Below are 19,638 nucleotides of genomic sequence, written 5' to 3'. Positions count from 1 at the left end.
ATAGGAAAATTTAATTTATTGAAATTAGAAAATGAATGAGGGGTGTAAATGGAATTTGACAATAAAATCCGATGCTCAGCATATTCCTTTTTAGAACAAAATTCGAAAATTCTACATGTGAGGATTGTTCAAAGCATAGTTCTTCTATTTTGAAAATTCAAATCCTTTTAAATTTGAATTTAACTATTATCCCTAAACTTTCAAAAATATTTATTTTAGTCTTGAACTTTCAAAAAGTATTTATTTTCATCTCTACTTTTAGAATTATGTTAACTTTTTAATTGAAAGTTTAGGTAACTTATTTTTTTATGGCTTATATTTATTTTTCAACTATAAATCTTTTACGTAAAGAAAATGTATATTTTCCATATATATTTTTTAAGATTGTTTTTTCATATAGGAAAATGAACAAAATATTTATAAATATAGCAAAATTTCACTGTTTAATGATCTATCGCAGATAGACTATAATATTTTACTATTATTTATAAATATTTTCAGCATTTTTACCATTTAAAATAATTTTTCTATGTCATAACTATTAGTGATTTAAGTCTACTACTTTTTATGTCAATAAAAAAACGTTACAAGTCCTATAATTTTTTTTTTTCCAATTGGAATCTCCAAGCAAATCAGGAAAAAAAAAGTAAAATCAAAATATAACATAACTGACATATTAGTGTAGTAGATGTTTTGTAGAGATTTGTCCATTTTTCTTGTACAAGTTTTTTTTCTCAATCATCAATATTTTTTTTATTTTCAATGTATTCTTCTCTACTCTATTTTGTTATGAAAACTTTTAAATACAAGAATAATACATCCCATGACAAGGTAAAATAAACTAAGAAAATGCAAATAAATGTAACCTATATAGAAAATAAAACTCTAAGAAATTGCAAATAAATATTACCTCAATGAATCACATAATCAAAAAAAAAGAGGAGGAAGAATGGATTGAGAGAAACATAGAAAAGTACCTCAATGAACGAGTAAAATCTGGAAGGCAAAGTGACGGTTGCATTCTTCATAAAAAAAAAAAAAAAAACCAATTTATCCTCTAATTCGAAAAGAAACAATTTTTGAAAGTTTAAGGACTAAAATAAAATAAATTTCAAAGTTCAGGAACTAAAATATGATTTAAACCTAAATTTTATTATTAACTTCAAAGTTAATCAATTTCCATTCTATATATTGTTCGATTTTTTTTTCATCTTTTCCCTTAGTTCAAATTAGGTGAGAATTTATGAACCATAAACCACTATATTCTTAAGACCCGTTTGAATCACATATATTGGTTCATCTGAATGAGATATGAAATAATATTTAAGGTAAGATTTATTAATTTTGTATATAAAAATTAAAATTAAATAATTACTTAATTAAAGGTAAGAGTTAATGTATTCATCAATTAAATTTAGTATTATTTAATCTTTATATATTAGTTAATTATTTAATTAATAAAAATAAACTTTTTTTACATTAGACGACCATAATTAAATTATTAAAATCACTTGTTAAAAACAACTAAATAAATATAAATTAATTATAATGTTAATAAGGGGGTAATAATTATTTATATTAAATAGTTAAAATAACATAAAATTTTAATTATAAATGTATTAGATGAAATTTATTAAGTCTTAAAATTAAAAGTAATATTTAATTGAGATTAATCTATTAATTTAGTCCGGCTATAAAAATCTCACCTACATAGAAGGTATTAGAAAATATATGAGCCTTAAAGTTCCCTCTAATTCTAACCTTTTCTTTTTTAATATTACGTTTAATTTTATATAACAGTTCTAAAATCTTAAAAAAGAGTGTCTGAATTTATTCACTTATGAAAGTTTAAATTTTAATTTATGATATGATATATTTAGAGAGGTATAAATTATTTTTTATTATTATTATTTTTTTTTTTTGGAAAAAAGAAGGTTAAAAGCAAAAGGAGAGAGGCACACAAAGCAAACACACCCACCACCACTAGTAGCAATTCAAAAAGTAATCCATAAAATTGTTGAAAGCATTTGTAAAGTAATGGATGAAAATGAAATTTTATTATTTTCCACAATATATATCCTTTTAAAGTCCTCACCTTTCAAATACATACCCCTTTTGATCATATTCTAACCCATTATATATATGCACTATTCATAAAATCACATTATTCCTAAAGTTTGATCAATCCATTTGCTTCAAATTGTTTTATTACTTGAATACCTAAAATTACATTCATCTTGGTTGTATTTCTAAAATTAGATTTGAGTTTTTAAACAATCTATCAACACCAATTATTTATCAAAACTGACACACACATATATATATACACTTTTATTTCATCTTCATAATTATATTCATTTAAGTCCTAAAGTATGATTTTTTTTCCTTGTAAAATAAAATTCATTGGTTCAAAGCAAGTAAATTGTTGAATCACGACTAAAGTGAGCTTAGTTTAGTAGTATTGACATGTGCTCTATTCATAGATGTCGAGCTTCAATCTCCCACCCTGCAATTTTTGTACTAAAAAAATTGTTGAGTGAATTATAAAACAATTAAAACTACCTCAACCCTATTTATATGGTTTTTTCTTAAATATAGGAAAATGAATTAATTATTTACAAATATAACGAAATTTCACCGTCGACTAGTGTCATCTATCAGTGTAAGGTTGGTGTCTATCATTGATACTCTATCACTAATAGACAGTTATATTTTGTTATACTTGAAAATATTTTCAACGGTTTTATCATTTAAAACAATTATCTCATTTCTCATTTGGACAAATTTACCCTTTGAAAATTTGGGATTGATTTGCAAAGAGTCCGAAAAAGTGTAAATCAAGATTTGAATATATTGTTGATGTACACAAATTTGGTATGTTTTTAAGTCAGCATAACAAAGCTAGAAAATTTTGTAGTGCATCATAGTATGAAAAACGATTTGTATATTTGTCAAACTTTTGATTTGTAATTAATACGATCTAAACTAAATTGACTTTCTATACAAATCTCAAATTTAAAACAAAAATGTTTGTGCATTGAGGATCCAAATAAAATAAATAGGGAAATTACGAGATTGTTAGATTGAGAATTTAAAAATAGAAATTTGAAGCTAATGAATTTAAGGAAAAATGAGATTGTATTTCATGTTTTCAAATATGTGTTTGATAAGAGATTAAAAAATTAGACTCAATAATGGTTTAAAATAGTTTGATATAATATATTTATTAACCATAAAACTAATATTTAGTTCATAATAAACTACTATTAATTTATTTATAAATCTGATTTACGTTTTAAAAATTTATATAATTATTATTCTGTAATATTATAGAATTTATAGTACAGTACATGATATATATTATATTTTTTAAAACAAATGAATTGAGTTTATAACATGATATATTGCATTTCTAAACGTTTTTTAATCTCTGTTTAATATAATTCTGCTTTTTAAAATTTTAAATTTAAAATCTGATTATAATTAAAACAAATATTGTTTTCAAAATTTATATTATTTGAATCCCATCATTTAAAAATGGTTTTTAAAAATACATTATTTAGATCACAAAATTTAAAGAATCCAGAATCTCTAATACACAAGTCCTAAGTAACTTATGTATCAAATCATATTTATTTCACGAAATTAAAAAATAACAATTTGTTTATATCAATGGTTTAACAGATTATCAACCCGAACATAGTTTAATAAATAAGAAACCAATTCGTAATGGTTGAACTCAACAAATTGGACTGGTGTGAGAAAATAAAAGTGTGGAAAGTGTTGGAGATGAGCTTCTGTGGTCAATGGAATTGAGTGGTCCTTTGAAAAGTTGTAGCTTAAGTTTGAATTGCTTGTGATTATTTCTTGCTTTGTGATTTGAATTCTCTGAATCTCTATTATTATTCAATATTGCCAATTTGTCTATAAGCTTTTTTTCCTGAATTGGAAATTCAATAATTGTAGTGTCCATAAAATACAAATACTATGGTCATGTGTGAAGACCATTTAGGGAAAAAAAAAAAAAACTTAGTGTGATTATTTTGATTGATAATATTGATGGTTATCTCAGATAAGTCCCAAAACTTACAAATGGGCATGGACTCAAGCTCAATTAAAACTAAGAGACTGGTTGAGAAAATGCACGTTACAAGAAGAAAAAGTCATAGCCTCAAAGTTTGGATCGACCAACCAAGTTAGCAAACATATATCAATTTGAGAAATAATCAATTCATTCTTAGTCTGATGTCCTACAATGTCGAGCACTACAAACTATTCTGACATCACCCAGAGATACACGTAACTACAAGCATATATCAAAGTAAGGATAGTATAAATAACCTCATTCAACGACTCAGAGAGAAAAAGTAAGTATTCTCTCCATGAGAGCCTTGTACTGACTTTTAGGTGCTTATCTAAAGTATATAGTATCTATACTAACTTAGACATAGGAGTGTGGTAGGCTCGGTATCACTTGGTACAAGTAACTCTCGCACAAGTCCCCTTAGAAATTGAGATTAAACTGAGAGAAGCAGACTAACAATCAAATCCGCGAGAAGCCTATGACGACGACGAATGCGTGGAAGTTTTCCATGCCTACAAATAACAATAATTATTTGTTTTAATTTGGAGCTGATTATAAACTAACACATGTCGAAAAATTAAATTAAAAAGAATGGTAAAACAAGATGATGCCACGTGATCTTTATGAATACGATATCACCAATCAGCAACAATTTGGCCCAAAGCCCAAATTAGTCAAAGTTCATCCAAATAAATAAAATAGCAAATTTTAAAGATTTATTTGGAAAAATGACAAAAATATTTCAAAATTATAAAAATAGAAAATTTAAAGTTTTATTTGAAAAAATGACAGATTTCAAAATTACAAAGATAGCAAAACGGTTTATATAATAAAAAAAAAATACTAATTAATAAATGACAAAACTACCCTAAAAACAACCAAATTAAATACAAACGAGAACGCAAAGATATGCGGCTTCAAAAACAACCTGAATATCACAAATACACTCTACCTAAACATTCTAGAACCACAAATATACTCTAAATATCCTAGAAGCAAAAATTAAAAATCATCAAATATGGTTTTTAACGCTTCGACTGCCTATAGAATGCGTGTATGCGAGGGAAGTCAATGACCAGACGATGGGGGCATTAGAAACTTATGGATGTCCACAACGATGGACTTCCTTCAAAGTGAGGAAGAGTAAAGTTGATTATACTAGTGAAGTTGTTGTTAAAAAGTAAGTATTTGAAGGAATTATAACTTCAGAATGATGTGACTATTGGAAATATAATTGTGTTTGATTGTCTTCATTCCATGTGACCAGTTTGCACATAGGATCTTGAAAGCCAATTTTGAACACTATCAATCCCAAAACATTATTGTTGAAAACGATGGTCAAAGTAGAAACAAAACAGGAAACATGTGTGCGAACGAAGAAGATCGACGACCACGACCTGGTGAGGGTAGTCGCCAAAAGCTAGCAAAGACAATGGAATTCAAGAAAGTGTTGTTGAATTAATCATCGCAAACATGAGATTAAGGAGAAAGGGAGATTTTGGGGGGCGGCTAAGTAAAGAAGATAAGATTTATGATTTTTTGTTATCTTATTTTATTTAGATGGGTGAATAATAATAATAATAATAATAATATATTGAATCTAATAAAAAATATATATAGATAAAATATTTTAAATGACAAAACTGCTAAAAATATTTATAAATAATAACAAAATATCATAGTCTATCTGTAGACTAAAATTTTGCTATTATTTATAAATATTTTGGTTACTTTTTCTATATTTGAAGTTCATATATACACACATGTTTCAAACATTTAAAGTTTAATTCTCATTTATATGTTTTTTTTTTATGTACAAAAAGTCATTTTTATGCGTTTCTATATGAAATTTTGAAAACATAAAAAATATGGAAAAAGGAAAAGATCAAATTAATTTGATAACAATATGTATACAACAATAAGAAAAGATTTAAATACAATTGAATTTATAACAAACATTTAAACAAATCGAAAGTTAGTTAGATAAAATCAAATTTGATAATAAAAGATAAAACTATAATATAAATTGAGAGAAAAATCAGAAAAATTATGTTTATTGTGATTAATGCAAAAAGTAGTTGGATAAAATCTAATTTGATAATAAAATATAGATTCAAATGTAACTCGAAAAAGAAAAGTCGGGAAGGGAGCTCGTTTATTTACAATTACGTTGTATTCATAATTTCATTTTCATTTAAACTTCTCGTTTATTTACAATTACGTTGTATTCATAATTTCATTTTCATTTAAACTTCAAGAATTACATTGTATTTATAACTCCATCAACTATAAAACCTATGAACCCACAAAGGAAAAAACAATAAGAAACCTAACTCGTTGCCTAAACAACAAGAAGCCTAACTCGTTATAGATGCATAACAACAAGAAGAAAATTGTCAAAGCGAATACTTATTTGTTTGTAAAAAAGACATATTAATGATATAATATATAGTAAGATGATAATGAATAAAATGTGAATAGAAAAATTAAAAAAATAATAAAAATTCAAATGAAACATATGGTTTATTAGATGGTAATATGTATAAAGTAATGAGTAAAATCTTAATAAAAAACAAATATATAATCTAAATTTAAAATAATAAAAATTTAATAGGATAATGTAAATTTTAAAGTTTTAGTATAAATTAAAATCAAAATGATGATATACAAATTAGAGACTAATTTATTCTGAATATTATCGAAATATATAGCAATTACAGACTAATTCATTCTGAATATTATCGAAATATATAGCAATTACACTTATTCAAAAATAATGTTATCCGACCATACCAAGGGCAACTTTGAAATTATAAAAGTGTTCGTCGTGTGAGGAACAGAAGTTTTGCCAAAATTCTTAATATTTTCGATTTTTGACAAAAATCAAAACAACCCCAAATTTAAATGCAAATCCATCAAAGCAATTGGGCTCAAAGCCTAAATTGACCCAAACCAAAACATCCAAGCTTCCTTTGACGACAAAAGAACTTCAAAGTCTGAAAGATTAAAATAACTTAATTTTTCTAAGTTGAAAAGATTGAAGAAGCTCTCAAAAGATTTTGAAGACTTTGAAGACTTATCCTTCTAAAAGTGGAAGACTTTGAAGACTCCAAAATAAAACAAATCCCAAGAGACTTCAAAGATGGATGCTTTCTAGAGACTATGAAGATTGAAGCTTCCTAGAAGACAAAGGAAATCAACAAAGTAGAGAAGATGAAAACTTTCAACAATTTCAAAGTTAGATTCAAACTTCGAGAACAAGTGTTCCAACCATAAAAACAAGAGAGAATCAGAATACCCTATTTTAGAGATTGTACTACACATATAAATGAATGAAGACAAATTCAAATTTTACTTCCACAACAAATTTCTTTTTCAAAACCTATCTTCAGTCATACAACTCATACCTAGGAAAGGTAGATACAAATATAAAAATAAACATAACATTATAAAATTTATTTATTTAAAAAAAACAAAACCACAAAGATTGTGCTTGGTTGAGCACTCCTGATGTCTTTAAGATGGGACGACACTACTTCCAATTCAAAATCTCCACATTTGCAAGAACAAAATCTTCAATTCAAAGTCTTCAGAGTAACGACAACAATGCACTTTAAAAAACCAATAGTAATAAAAAAGCACTTGTTTGTAAGAAAACAAATGTGAAGTGTTTCTAAAAAGCAGTATTTCAAACACATACTAGCTTTGTTAGGAAAAAGTAAAAAATATATATGTGTGTGTGTTTCACATTGCTAAACTCAATAAATATAATCTTAAAATAGTTTAAACATCTATTATAAACTATAGAACTAAATAACTAAATAGCACAGCCTTAAAAACTTATCATTTAACTTAAAATTTTCAGACTGTCCGACACGACCAATTAGAATAACAATGATGCGTATATGATAAGTTGAGAAAATAGTCAGAGATGAGAGAGAGAATTGATGTTTTGAAGACAACCTGAGAATAATAATTTACTTTATTAAATTGATAGGTGACGCTTTTTTTTTATTTAGTCACAATGATCATATACAAGATTTCTTTGAACTAAACAAAGGTGAGGACAGATCAGAACCCCTTCAATTGTCGTGACAGTAAGAAGCTAAAATGAGCCGTACCTTAACAACATTTACCATTGCCAGGAAAGGAGTTGCTCCATTATTTCAGTTTTTCTGCACCAACCACAATTTTATTTCAACATCAATCAAAACTCAGTTTAATTCAAGTAATATTATTACAAGCCAATTCGAAAGTGGTAACAACATTTAAAAAATGGGCCTAAGTATTTCATAGCCACATTAAAGATTCTTAAATCACTAATCGATTCAAAAGCATGAGCTCCCCTTCACTTGTGAGGCAATATGAAGAAGACCCAATGAGTGGAAATCAATTTTAATTGAAGAGGAAATAAGATTGCAGGGGTTTGAACACAAGACCTCCCTAGATCGCCAACTACCCCTTGTAAGAAATGGTCAAGGCTAACGCCTTCAAACTAATAGTGTTAAAAGGAAATTTAAGAGTTTATTATTAATTATTATTTCTACTATTATTTTCTTTTTTTTGGGTATTTTCCATTTATATCTTTTCCTTTAGTGGTTTCTTGATGTCTATTGATTCACCTTGTAAGAGGTTGATTATGTACTCTGATTTATTCAATAATATACAAAATTAACACACAGTATATCTACATCATTGTATTGACGAACAATCAAAAAAAAAAAAAGGAAGATAAAGGTTGATGGTTAAGCCATTTATGAAAAACAATAATAATTACAGTTGTTAGATACTTTTACCTAAATATGCACGTCGTTATGCCCACTAGCCACCATGCTAGTAAAAGACTAAAAATGCCCTTAATTTTTCTCTATTTCTGCCATTTCTCCAAAACTAGTTGAGTTATGGTCAAGTTAGACGTTCTCTTTTGGGACAAACATGAAAAGACTCGAGGAAAGAGCTAATTCCCTTCAATAAGATTTATGTGAATAAAGATCAAAAGGGACTGAATAACCTTATACTAATCTGATAGGAGGAACTCAAGAACACAAAGAACAAACAAGAAAATTAAAAGATAGAATTATATTGCAATATCATAAAAAAATGACAATATACCTCAGCACATTCTAGAGGGTCGAGAATCCTCTCCAAATTCTCAATTAGGAAATCTCACATAAAATTCTTCACACCCTCCTAACACTCTCATTCCTTCTATTTATAGCAATATTCAATAACTAACTTCCTATCTAATTACCCTTATAGCCCTTATTAATACCATACTAAGATTCTCCAAATAGTCTTATTTCTATACTAGGGTCCTTACAATACTCTGCTCTTCGAAAACACCTTGTCAGGTGTGCTTACAAAACACAATTTGTGATTTAAATTGAAATAAAACAGTAAACCCAAAACCACCCGCCTCTTTGAAAGAAATGTCTTCAACTTTGTTAAGCAATTTGGGCTTCAACTTCTTCATTTGAATTCAGCCCATGACTCCACATTCTTCTTTCTTCATTTCCATTGGTGTTGTTCTCCTCTAATGGGTTGGGCCCATTGTCACTTGGATTGCCCCACACGCGCAACACTTCAAAAGTTGGGCCCATAAAACATTATCTTTCTTAAAAGTAAGAGTGGGCTTCCAACAATCCCAACCCATAACCAATCCAGTATGTTTCTGGCTTTCTGCAACTTTTTCCGATTTGTTGACCTCATCACCTGACACATCACTTGGAACTTGTCATCCCACCACTTCACAAGAAAAGAAAACAGCATTTTCTCCAGACCATTCTCCTTCCACCGCTGGCACTTTTTCCAGCAACTCTTCCGTGTATATTTTCAGCTTTGGTTGCGTCTTCCCCATTGTCCATAGTCCAACAACCTCCGTCCGGTCATCTGGACATCCCACTTCGCCACACAACATTTCAATCATCATTATCATAGCTTATCAGAGATAGGAAGCCAAAATAAAACCACTAACGATGATGCTTACCTCAAGGAACACTTGGCCAAAGATCACATGGGTGTGGTAGTGCCTAGGCGGGTCGGGTTCTGGGTTTAAATCAAGATAACGGCCAACCAAAAATTCATCTTCAACTATTTCCTCGTTTTCTGACCTAGCAATGCACTGGGCCCCATCCATACTGTTTAGAATCGAACCCTTAGCATCTGACTTATTACAATCCTCCCCAACACACCCGTGGCCTGTTCCTTCTCCCCAATTCTTCAATTTCTTGTGGATTATATTGGGTTTTTTCACCCCACTAAAATACCGAAACCCACATTTAAGAAGTCCATTAAGCAATCCCCTTTTTTCCAGCTCTGACAGCATGTGGGCCTTAAATTTGGCCCATTAAGGCATAGCTTGTCCGGTCCATGAAGGAAAAACTCACGATCCCATATCTCTTCCACACAAACGGTTGACACATGGATGGCATTAAGGTTCGACTTTTCATTTCCCTTCCATTTTTGCCACTGTCTATTTTCTTTTCTTCTTTCCTTCAGAATATAATCATGGGTCTCCAGAGCTTCACTCTCACTCAGCCCAAACAAACATATTAAGCCCATAATGCTACGGTTGGCATTCCTTCCCATCAGCTTTTAACACGTTAGTGGTCCCCATCTGTCGCGCAAGTGCTCCCTTTTCTCCATCGTCACGACTTCTTCTGCCATTACCCACTAGGTTACACTCCTTACCAACCACCTTCCTCTTTGTCTTTATCCCAGCTGACGTCCTCTTTGCTTTTGGCGCCGCCTTGTATACCCCTCGGCCTTCAGAATCGTCCATGTTGTCTTCCCCAATCCTTCATTCGCAACTCAGCCTCAACTTCTCGATGTCGTTTATTCATCATTTTCGTCCATCGCAGTATACCCTCTTCTGCAAATTTCAGCACACCTAACCTCTTCGTCCTCCCAGCGTCTTCGCTCACCTGTGTTTCCGTCAACCACCGTTTCTTCGTTCGACAGTCTCTTTGCCATCCCAACCCATCAACCGCCCACGTGTTCTCCTTTCTTTGCCCACCATCTCGTCTATTCGAGTATGTGAAATCAGTTAAGTTCGTACCTTGTCGTTTACTTGTCCGTTCGCCACTCCGCCAGCCAGTTCTTCTCCGACACATTTTGTTTGGCCACCCCCATTCTTGCCGCCAGTAGTGCTCTCCTTTGACGGTTCCTTTGACGGTTCCTTCATGGTTGTTCCTCTCTAATCTCTTCTCTCTCTCCTCTCTAGACTTGCAACGACCCTTTGCCCGGAACTTCATCTCCTGTCGTCCTGTCATTTGCCACTTCTTCTTCTGCCCACCTCCTCGATTTTCTAACCCCTTGCACATCAAGTAGCCCTTCCTCCCACGTTCCTCCCACGTTTCCTCCCACTGGAACCAACAGTGGTGGCAACAGCACAATGGGCCTATTTTGCAACCCCAATTTTGAGAAAAAGGTTATAGATAATGGGGTTGGAAACAAAGGTCTTGGAACTCATTGGAAACCTTTTTTTCCCCCTTTTTGAAAGGAAAGACATAGGAAAACATTTGTGTAGGCTAGAAAACATAAAAGATAAACAACTTTGATAGTAGGGAGATTGACAATTAATCTTGCCCTCTACAGTATATTTTAAGGCATAATCAATGTGTCAATCTTTCCATCAGCTTTAAAGGACTTCAAATCTTGGATCCTTAACAAAGATGGTCAATTTTCAGTCGATTCCTATAACTAAGAAGGTATGCACTGACCGGGCTCCTATTGATATTTATCAATCAAAGGTGATCAGGAGGGCTAAAATTCCCAAGTGTCTTTCTATGGGTCTTTGTACAAGAGAAGTTAAATACAGGGGATGTTATTCAAAGAAGAAGGCTGAATTGTTCTATATCTCCAAAATGGTGTGTCATGCAGATTGAATGGAGAAAAACACCACCATATTTTCTTCTTTTGCTCTTGGGCAAGTTCTTTATGGGCGGGACTTCCGGAAGTGTTTTGGGCTTGGTGTTTTCTCGAAAGAAATGATGAGGTTATTTTTCAACTTAATTTGGGATCTCCTTTCAAGGATAAAACCCATATTTTGAGGTCTAATGCTTATTTATAGTGGCAACCTTATGGAATTTGTGGAGAGAAACCAGAGGGTCTTCAAAGAGAGAATGACTGGTCTTGACAAGCTATGGAATTTATCGAGCTCTCTACATCTAGTGTTCTATTTCTAAATCCTTTTCTAATTACGATCTTTGGTATATCCGCTAATTGAGAGTCGTTTTTGTAAATCTTTGGCATGCTGTGATACCTCATCTCCCCTTTTGTATGATTTTGTCTTAATCAATATCATCTTTGTTTATTATCCAAAAATAAAAAATAATCATAGTTTCAAGCTTTTGGAAGATGGCTTTTCGTCTTTTAGGATGAGTTCATTTTCAATCCAAATTTGTTTGGCAGTCCGATTCATGTTAGCCACTCATTGTACTTCCATATTTCTTTAATGGAAATTCTTGGAATAAAAAGTTCCGAAGATAGGAAGCAAAAGAAAAGGCCGACGGTATAACAAGCATACAAGAAATATGAAATTGCACCGCCTGCTGAAGGATGGCAATCATAATCAGTTATGATCTGCTTATTGCTTATTATGTTTCATTGCATTGAACATGTATGCATCTAAGGCTCCCACAAAAAGATAATAAATATAATCCATGAAATAGTTATAAAGGTAAATGGCTTACCTTAACAGTAAACAAAATACTCCCATCAGAAACCTGCTGACCCGGTGCAACATGTAGGCCATAGATTTGTCCTGCCATGGGCGCTTTCACAACGTGCTGAGGCAATTTCAAGAGTGGAACTATTACAACTTATGCTTTTGGTTAAAAGTAAATTAAAGAACATTGAAAAATTAATAAACTGAAAAACAGGCAGTTCTGTTGCAAACCTCCATCTTCATTGCTTCAAGGACCAACACAGATTGCCCTTCTCCAACTTCATCACCATTTTTCATTAGAACCTTTACCACTAGACCAGCCATGGGAGCAACAACAGTTCCCTGAGGATGGTTGGATGCTGCCTCAAAACCAGGCTTATGCTGTGATTCATCTTCATCTGCTAAATTAACCCCCAACTTCTGTTTAAAGTGATGGTGATGTGACCCATGCCATATATGCACATGTTTCGTCTGATCCTGAATTCAAGAATGTTCCAATGAAGAAAACCAAAAGGAGATGGGGTGGGGAGAAATGAATTGATGTAGGAATAGATCCATCATTTACCTTTGAGTAAATAGCCAAGCGAACTTCCATGATAATACCATCAACTTCAACTCTGAAATTATGTTTTCCAAGGTGGGATACTTTAACTTCAACCGCAGAAGAACCACTTTCTCCAGTCTGTACACGTGTTGAAAACAAACAGCGTCATGAATTAAATAAATATAATTTTTATTTTGTTTTACAAGAGAGCTGCTATCATTAAGGATAGTGAATGTCAGAAAACAGGCCATATATAAATACAAGCTGTACCAAATAAAAGAGCCAACAAAAAGAAAAATCACAAGAACAAGTTCCAAATGTGAGTCAACCCTTCACAACCAATCCATAACTATAGATGCATAAAATTACACTTTACCCCTATATTCATCTATCCCTCCTTAAATTCCATAACCATTAGCCCTTGAATGAACTACTGCCATCCATAATTTAATCATGAACAAAGTCCTCCACGGGATACCAAGATGGTGGGAGCTCCATTATTCAAGACCTAAATTGGTCTTAAGGGAATCCTCACTTTCCACAAATGGAAAGGAGCAAAATCCACCTCTTGATGTAATATTTCCAACCCCATTTTGCATGTCTATGAGATAATAGGGTAATAAATGGATTATTGTTAGATATTATTGTTGAAATTATGGTTTAGCCCAGGGCGTTTTGGTTTAGCCCTAAGCCCTAACCCCGTCGATTGACCACTCCTTCAAACCAGGCGCTGAACCAACCAGTCCAGCTGAACCAGGCGGTCCAGCCAAACCCGGTTCAGTCAGCCCGGCTGGTTCATCAGGGTCACTTCCTTGCTCAGCCAGCCACTTCCTCCACGCCAACAGAGTCAATGTATTCGGGTTTTTATGGGCAACAACAGCCCACGGTGGGTTTTGGCGAAACGATTGGTTTACAACAACAATTGGCACACTTGCAGCAGCAGATTTCGACACTCGGGGCAACCATTAGATCCACAGCAATTCCTTCGACTGACTGTCACCCAGATACGTATTCAGGCTTTCCATTATGTTCGCCAGAAACAGTAACCGCTTACCCTGCTTTACCTATTACAAACATTATGTCTAGTTCTGTGGGTAATTCTACAGGAATTTCTATTGGAGAAAAATTTAACAACCAAAACTACTTTTCTTGGTCTCAATCTGTGAAAATGGTCCTTGAGAGACGACACAAGTTCGGATACCTAACCGAAGAGATACCAAGACCGAACCTTGGGATCCCCAGGAACGTATTTCGAAGGAGGAGGACTCTCTCCTCCGTTCGATTTTAATAAACAATATGGAACCCCAGATCGGGAAGCCCTTACTGTATTCAGCTTCAGCTCGGGATATTTAGGAAGCCGTCCAGAAACTATATTCGAAAAGACAAAACACTCTGCACCTCTATACCTTGAGAAAACAAGTACACGAATGCAAACAAGGCATCTTTGACGTAACATCCTATTTCAATAATGTCACTGTTGTAGCAAGAAATGGATCTGTGTCGCAAAATAATTTGGAATTGCCCAGTCGACAAGGTTCAGTATTCGAAGATTGAGGAGGCTGACCGCGCATATGATTTTTTGGCGAGCTTAAATTCGAAATTTGATGGCGTCCGGAGCCGAGTTTTGGGACAAAGACCAATGTCGTCCCTGATTGAAGTTTGCTCACAAATCAGGTTAGAAGAGGATAGAACCAGGGCTATAAACGGTACCGCAACCACCACCTTAGACTCTGCTGCGTTTTGAGTCAAGTCAGCTGGACCAGAGAATGACAAACAAAATGAAAAGTCTCCACCGATTTGCGGACACTGTAAGAAACCCTAGCACACAAAAGATCAATGCTGGAAATTACACGGTCGTCCACCAAATGGCAAGCGGCGCCCTCCAAATGATAAGTCTAAATCTGGTCGAGCCCTTGTGGGTGAAACAGTTGATGATGCCTCCCCGGTGACTAGCCATGTGGATCCAAGTACAGTTGGAACCAACAACGTTGCACAATCAGGTACTCCTCAGTCCTTTAGTTTCCTTGTTAAGGGGGATGAGTCCTGGATTCTTGACTCAGGAGCAATGGACCACCTAACTGGATCATCTGATCAATTCCTCTCCTATTATCCAAGTACTGGAAATGAGAGAATACGAATTGCAGATAGGTCATTTGCCCCCGTTGCTGGAAAGGGTCACTTATCTCCAATTCAAGGACTGGTTTTACAGAATGTCTTACATGTGTCAAAGATATCTTATAATTTGCTATCAGTCAATAAATTAACCAGAGATTTGAACTGTAAAGTCGTTTTCTCACTAGATAATGTTTCGTTTCAGGACCTGAGCTCAGGGAAGATGATTGGCACTGTCCGGCATAATAGAGGGCTCTACTTCCTCTCCGAGGATGCTTCTTCTAGGAGTTTATCTAGCACTTGTTCACTGTCTTCTCTTACTGTTTCTGAAACTGATTTCTTATTATGGCATTTTCGTCTTGGACATCCAAACTTTCATTATATGAAATATCTATTTTCCCATTTATTTTGAAATGTGAATATGCCATCTTTATCTTGTGATGTTTGTATTCATGCAAAACAGCCTAGGGTGTCCTTTATCTCATAACCCTACAAACCTTCCCGACCCTTCCACCTGATACATAGTGACGTTTGGGGTCCATCGAATGTCACAACGGTGTCAGGTAAACGGTGGTTTGTCACCTTCATACATGATCACACCCATCTTACATGGGTGTTCCTTCTTACCAACAAGTCTAAATTGACGACGGTCTTTTAACAGTTTTACACCACCATCAAAACACAGTTCAATACCAAAATCGTCATTCTTCGAAGTGACAATGGACGTGAATTTGTTAATCAGTCCCTTCATGAGTTTTTAAACTCTAAGGTATCGTCCACAAGAATTCCTGTGCCTATACTCCTCAGCAGAATGGGGTGGCCGACTAGAAAAATCGTCACCGCATTGAAGTAGCCCGATCCCTCATGATACCTGCATCCTTACCCTCATATCTATGGGGAGATGTTGTACTCACTGCAACTCATCTCATCAATCAGATGCCCTCCCGTGTGCTCAAATTCCAAACCCCCTTAGAGCATTTTAAAGAGTTCGTCTCATCCACTCACCTTTTCCCAAATGTTCCTCTTCAAGTGTTTGGGTGCACCATTTTCGTTCATAATCACGGTCCTCACCAGAGTAAATTTGCTCCTAGGGCCCAAAAATGTGTCTTTGTTGGGTATCCGCTCCATCAACAAGGCTACAAGTGTTTTCAGCCTTCCTCTCAAAAGTATTTTGTCACCATGGATGCCACCTTTCTAGAGGACAAACCCTTCTTTCCTGTTAGTCCTCTTCAGGGGGAGATCTCGAGTGAAGAGGCTAACACTTCCACTTACTCTGTTCCTTTAGACCTGTTTCCGGAACCTATTCCTGAAACAAATGAGTCTGTCCTCTCTACAAAACAAGTGCCTTGGATAACATACTATAGGTAGCATCTCCGAAAGGAAATGGTTCCCAAAATTGTTCCCCCTGTTGCCCCGCCGGAAGGTGTTCAAGAGCCAGAACCAAAACCGGCTCAGGCTCAAAGTACCCCTAGTCTTAATGATAATGAATATGTTAAAGGTGATGTAGTGAACTCTGGCGAAGTCAGGGATGATGGTTGTAATGAAGCGCCAAGTGATGCTCAGGGGACTGAAAATGAACAGATGGGTACAGATGAACAGGCAGACGAGATCAGTGAGATTGATGCTACCTTGGTTTTGCCAATTGCTCTGCGGAAAGGTACGAGGTCGTGCACCAAACACTCTATGAAAAGCTTCTTGTCTTACAGTAACTTGTCTACGAGATTTAGAGCTTTCACCACCAGCCTGGATACTGCAATGATTCTAGGCAATGTGCACAAGGCTCTGGAAATTCCTGAATGGCGAGCTGCAATTATGGAGGAAATGCGAGCTCTTGAGACTAACAAAATGTGGGATCTGGTTAGTCTTTCGAGAGATCACAAAACAGTAGGGTGTAAATGGGTTTTAACTGTCAAATATAAGTCAGATGGAAGTTTCGTCAAATATAAGGCCAGATTGGTTGCAAAAGGATTCACCCAGACATATGGAGTGGATTACTCAGAAACATTCTCACCTGTGACAAAACTTAACACTATTCGTGTTCTTCCCTCCATTACCGTTAATCAACACTGACCCCTACATCAGTTGGATGTGAAAAATGTGTTCCTGAATGGTGAGCTAGAAGAAGAGGTATATATGAACTCACCTCCAGGTTTCAAAGCACAGTTTGGCAATCAAGTTTGCAAATTAAAAAAGTCTTTGTATGGCCTGAAGCAGTCCCCTAGAGCTTGGTTCAATCGATTCACCACTTTTGTTAAATCTCAGGGGTTTGTTCAAGGGCATTCGGATCATACCTTGTTCACTAAGAAGTCAGCACCGAGGAAAATAGCTGTCTTGATTGTCTATGTTGACGATATTATACTATCAGGGGATGATTCCGTAGAGATTGACAGGTTGAAACTGCAAATGACAGATGAGTTTGAGATCTCGGTGACTTGAGATATTTCCTGGGAATGAAGGTAGCAAGATCGAAGGAAGGGATCTCAGTATCTCAGAGGAAATACACTCAAGATTTATTGAGAGATACTGGAACGACAGGGTGTAAACCTGCAAATACGCCGGTAGAAGTCAACTGCAATCTAATAGAATCAGTAGATGATGTTCCTGTGAACAAGGAGAGATATCAACGGCTTGTGGGGAAACTGATATATCTTTCACATACCAGACCTAATATATCATATGCAGTTAGCTTAGTCAGTCAGTTTATGCAGGCTCCCTATGAAAGACACATGGAGGTGGTTACACAAATTCTGAGGTATCTGAAGTCTTCACCTGGAAAGGGCTTGGTTTTCAGAAAGCATGATAAAAGGTGCATCGAGGCCTACAAAGACTCAGACTGGGCTGGTTCTGTTACAGATAGGAAGAAGTCCACCTCAAGATATTGTACGGTTGTGTGGGGAAACTTAGTTACCTGGAGAAGTAAGAAGTAAGGTGTCGTGGCTAGAAGCAGTGCCGAAGCCGAATACAGGGCTCGGAGTTTGGGTATTTGTGAAGAGATTTGGTTGAAAAAGGTTCTGGTAGATCTACACCAGGAAAGTCATGACCCGATGAGACTTTACTGTGATAACAAGGCTGCCATTAATATTGCAAACAATCCGATTCAACATGATAAAACCAAGCACGTTGAGATTGACCGACACTTCATCAAAGAAAAACTAGATAACGACAGCATTTGCATCCCTTATGTTCCGTCCTCAACAAGTTGCGGATGTTCTCACCAAAGGGTTACCTAGACAAACTTTTGAAACCTGTATTAGCAAGTTGGGTCTCATTGACATCTACGCCCCAACTTGAGGAGAAGTGTTGAAATTGTGATTTAGCCCTCAGGGTGTTTTGGTCTTTTCATGTGGTGTCTATAGTCTAGGGTTTCTTACTGTTTGGTTATTTATACCTGTCCCTATAGTGTGTGCTATGTATCAGAAAATTAATAAAAAAACTCTTATCGTGGTTTTTTCTCCCTAGCATAGGGTTTTCCACGTAATTTGGTGTTTTTCTCTTCTACCCTTTTATTTTCAATAATTATAATTAAATTTACTTACCTCACCCATTAGCTTAAGATTTTGGGTCAATTGGTAATTTAACATGGTATCAGAGCGGTAAATGTTTTGAAATCCTAAAAATCCAAAAAAAAAAATCCTAATTTTCTAACAACCTAAAAAAACTCTAGCTTTTGTTGCTGCCGCCGTTGTTGATTGATCTTCATTCATTCACTGCCACCGGTCACTTGAGCTTCGTTGGATTTCGCTCTCAGCCGCCAGTCGTTGATATCTCTCCTTGTTCACAGGTTTATGACAATAATAGCAAACACCCTAGTCGAGGTATTGTTTGCTATTATTGTCATAAACCTGGCCATATGAAACGTGAATGCAGAAGATTGCTGAATAAGGGTCAGAGGATGCCATCACCCTCTGCACATGTCGCCTCTACTCCTCATAATCTTGACAAGTCAATTACGATTTCTACAGAGGAGTTTGCTAAATTTCAGCAGTATCAAGAGTCATTGAGGACATCATCTTCTACTCCCATTACGACCATCGCGGAGACAGGTAACATTTCTAAATGCCTTCTTTCCTCCACGTCAAAATGGGTCATTGACTCTGGCGCTACAGACCATATGACAAGTAACCCCAGTTTATTCTCTAACCTTTGTACATCTACCTCTTCACCTAATGTCACTATAACTGATGGAACCTCCACTCCTGTTTTAGGATCAAGAACCGTCCATCTCACTGA

At 34.6% G+C, this 19,638-nt stretch overlaps 1 protein-coding gene and 1 long non-coding RNA gene across 3 annotated transcripts in view; both read right to left on the bottom strand.

Annotated features, from left to right (window-relative positions):
* Positions 1-4,196: 4,196 nt before the first annotated feature.
* Positions 4,197-19,638, bottom strand: part of MCCA (methylcrotonyl-CoA carboxylase alpha chain) — a 39,928-nt gene continuing 24,486 nt past the window's right edge. The window contains exons 13-17 of one of the 2 annotated variants that reach the window (XM_039040942.2): positions 13,318-13,434; positions 12,984-13,229; positions 12,778-12,873; positions 8,206-8,259; positions 4,197-4,596 (exon numbers count right to left, since the gene is read on the bottom strand). In XM_039040942.2, coding sequence (XP_038896870.1) covers positions 8,251-8,259; positions 12,778-12,873; positions 12,984-13,229; positions 13,318-13,434 — 468 coding nt within the window. In that variant the 3' untranslated portion in view covers positions 4,197-4,596; positions 8,206-8,250. Of the gene's footprint in view, positions 4,597-8,048; positions 8,260-12,777; positions 12,874-12,983; positions 13,230-13,317; positions 13,435-19,638 lie in introns of those variants that run through there. The other variant, XM_039040941.2, reaches the window with a different exon arrangement.
* Positions 9,139-11,504, bottom strand: LOC150033706 (uncharacterized). Its single transcript, XR_016531737.1, has 2 exons — positions 10,071-11,504; positions 9,139-9,985 (listed from the first exon to the last, which is right to left on the bottom strand). It is a non-coding gene; the product is annotated as an uncharacterized LOC150033706 (long non-coding RNA).

This window comes from Benincasa hispida, chromosome 9 (assembly GCF_027475165.1).
Source record: "Benincasa hispida cultivar pf3 chromosome 9, pf3_genome.v1.1, whole genome shotgun sequence".
Lineage (NCBI taxonomy): Eukaryota > Viridiplantae > Streptophyta > Magnoliopsida > Cucurbitales > Cucurbitaceae > Benincasa > Benincasa hispida.
Note: the sequence above shows the minus strand (reverse complement) of the source record. Positions and strands in the feature narration are given on the sequence as shown.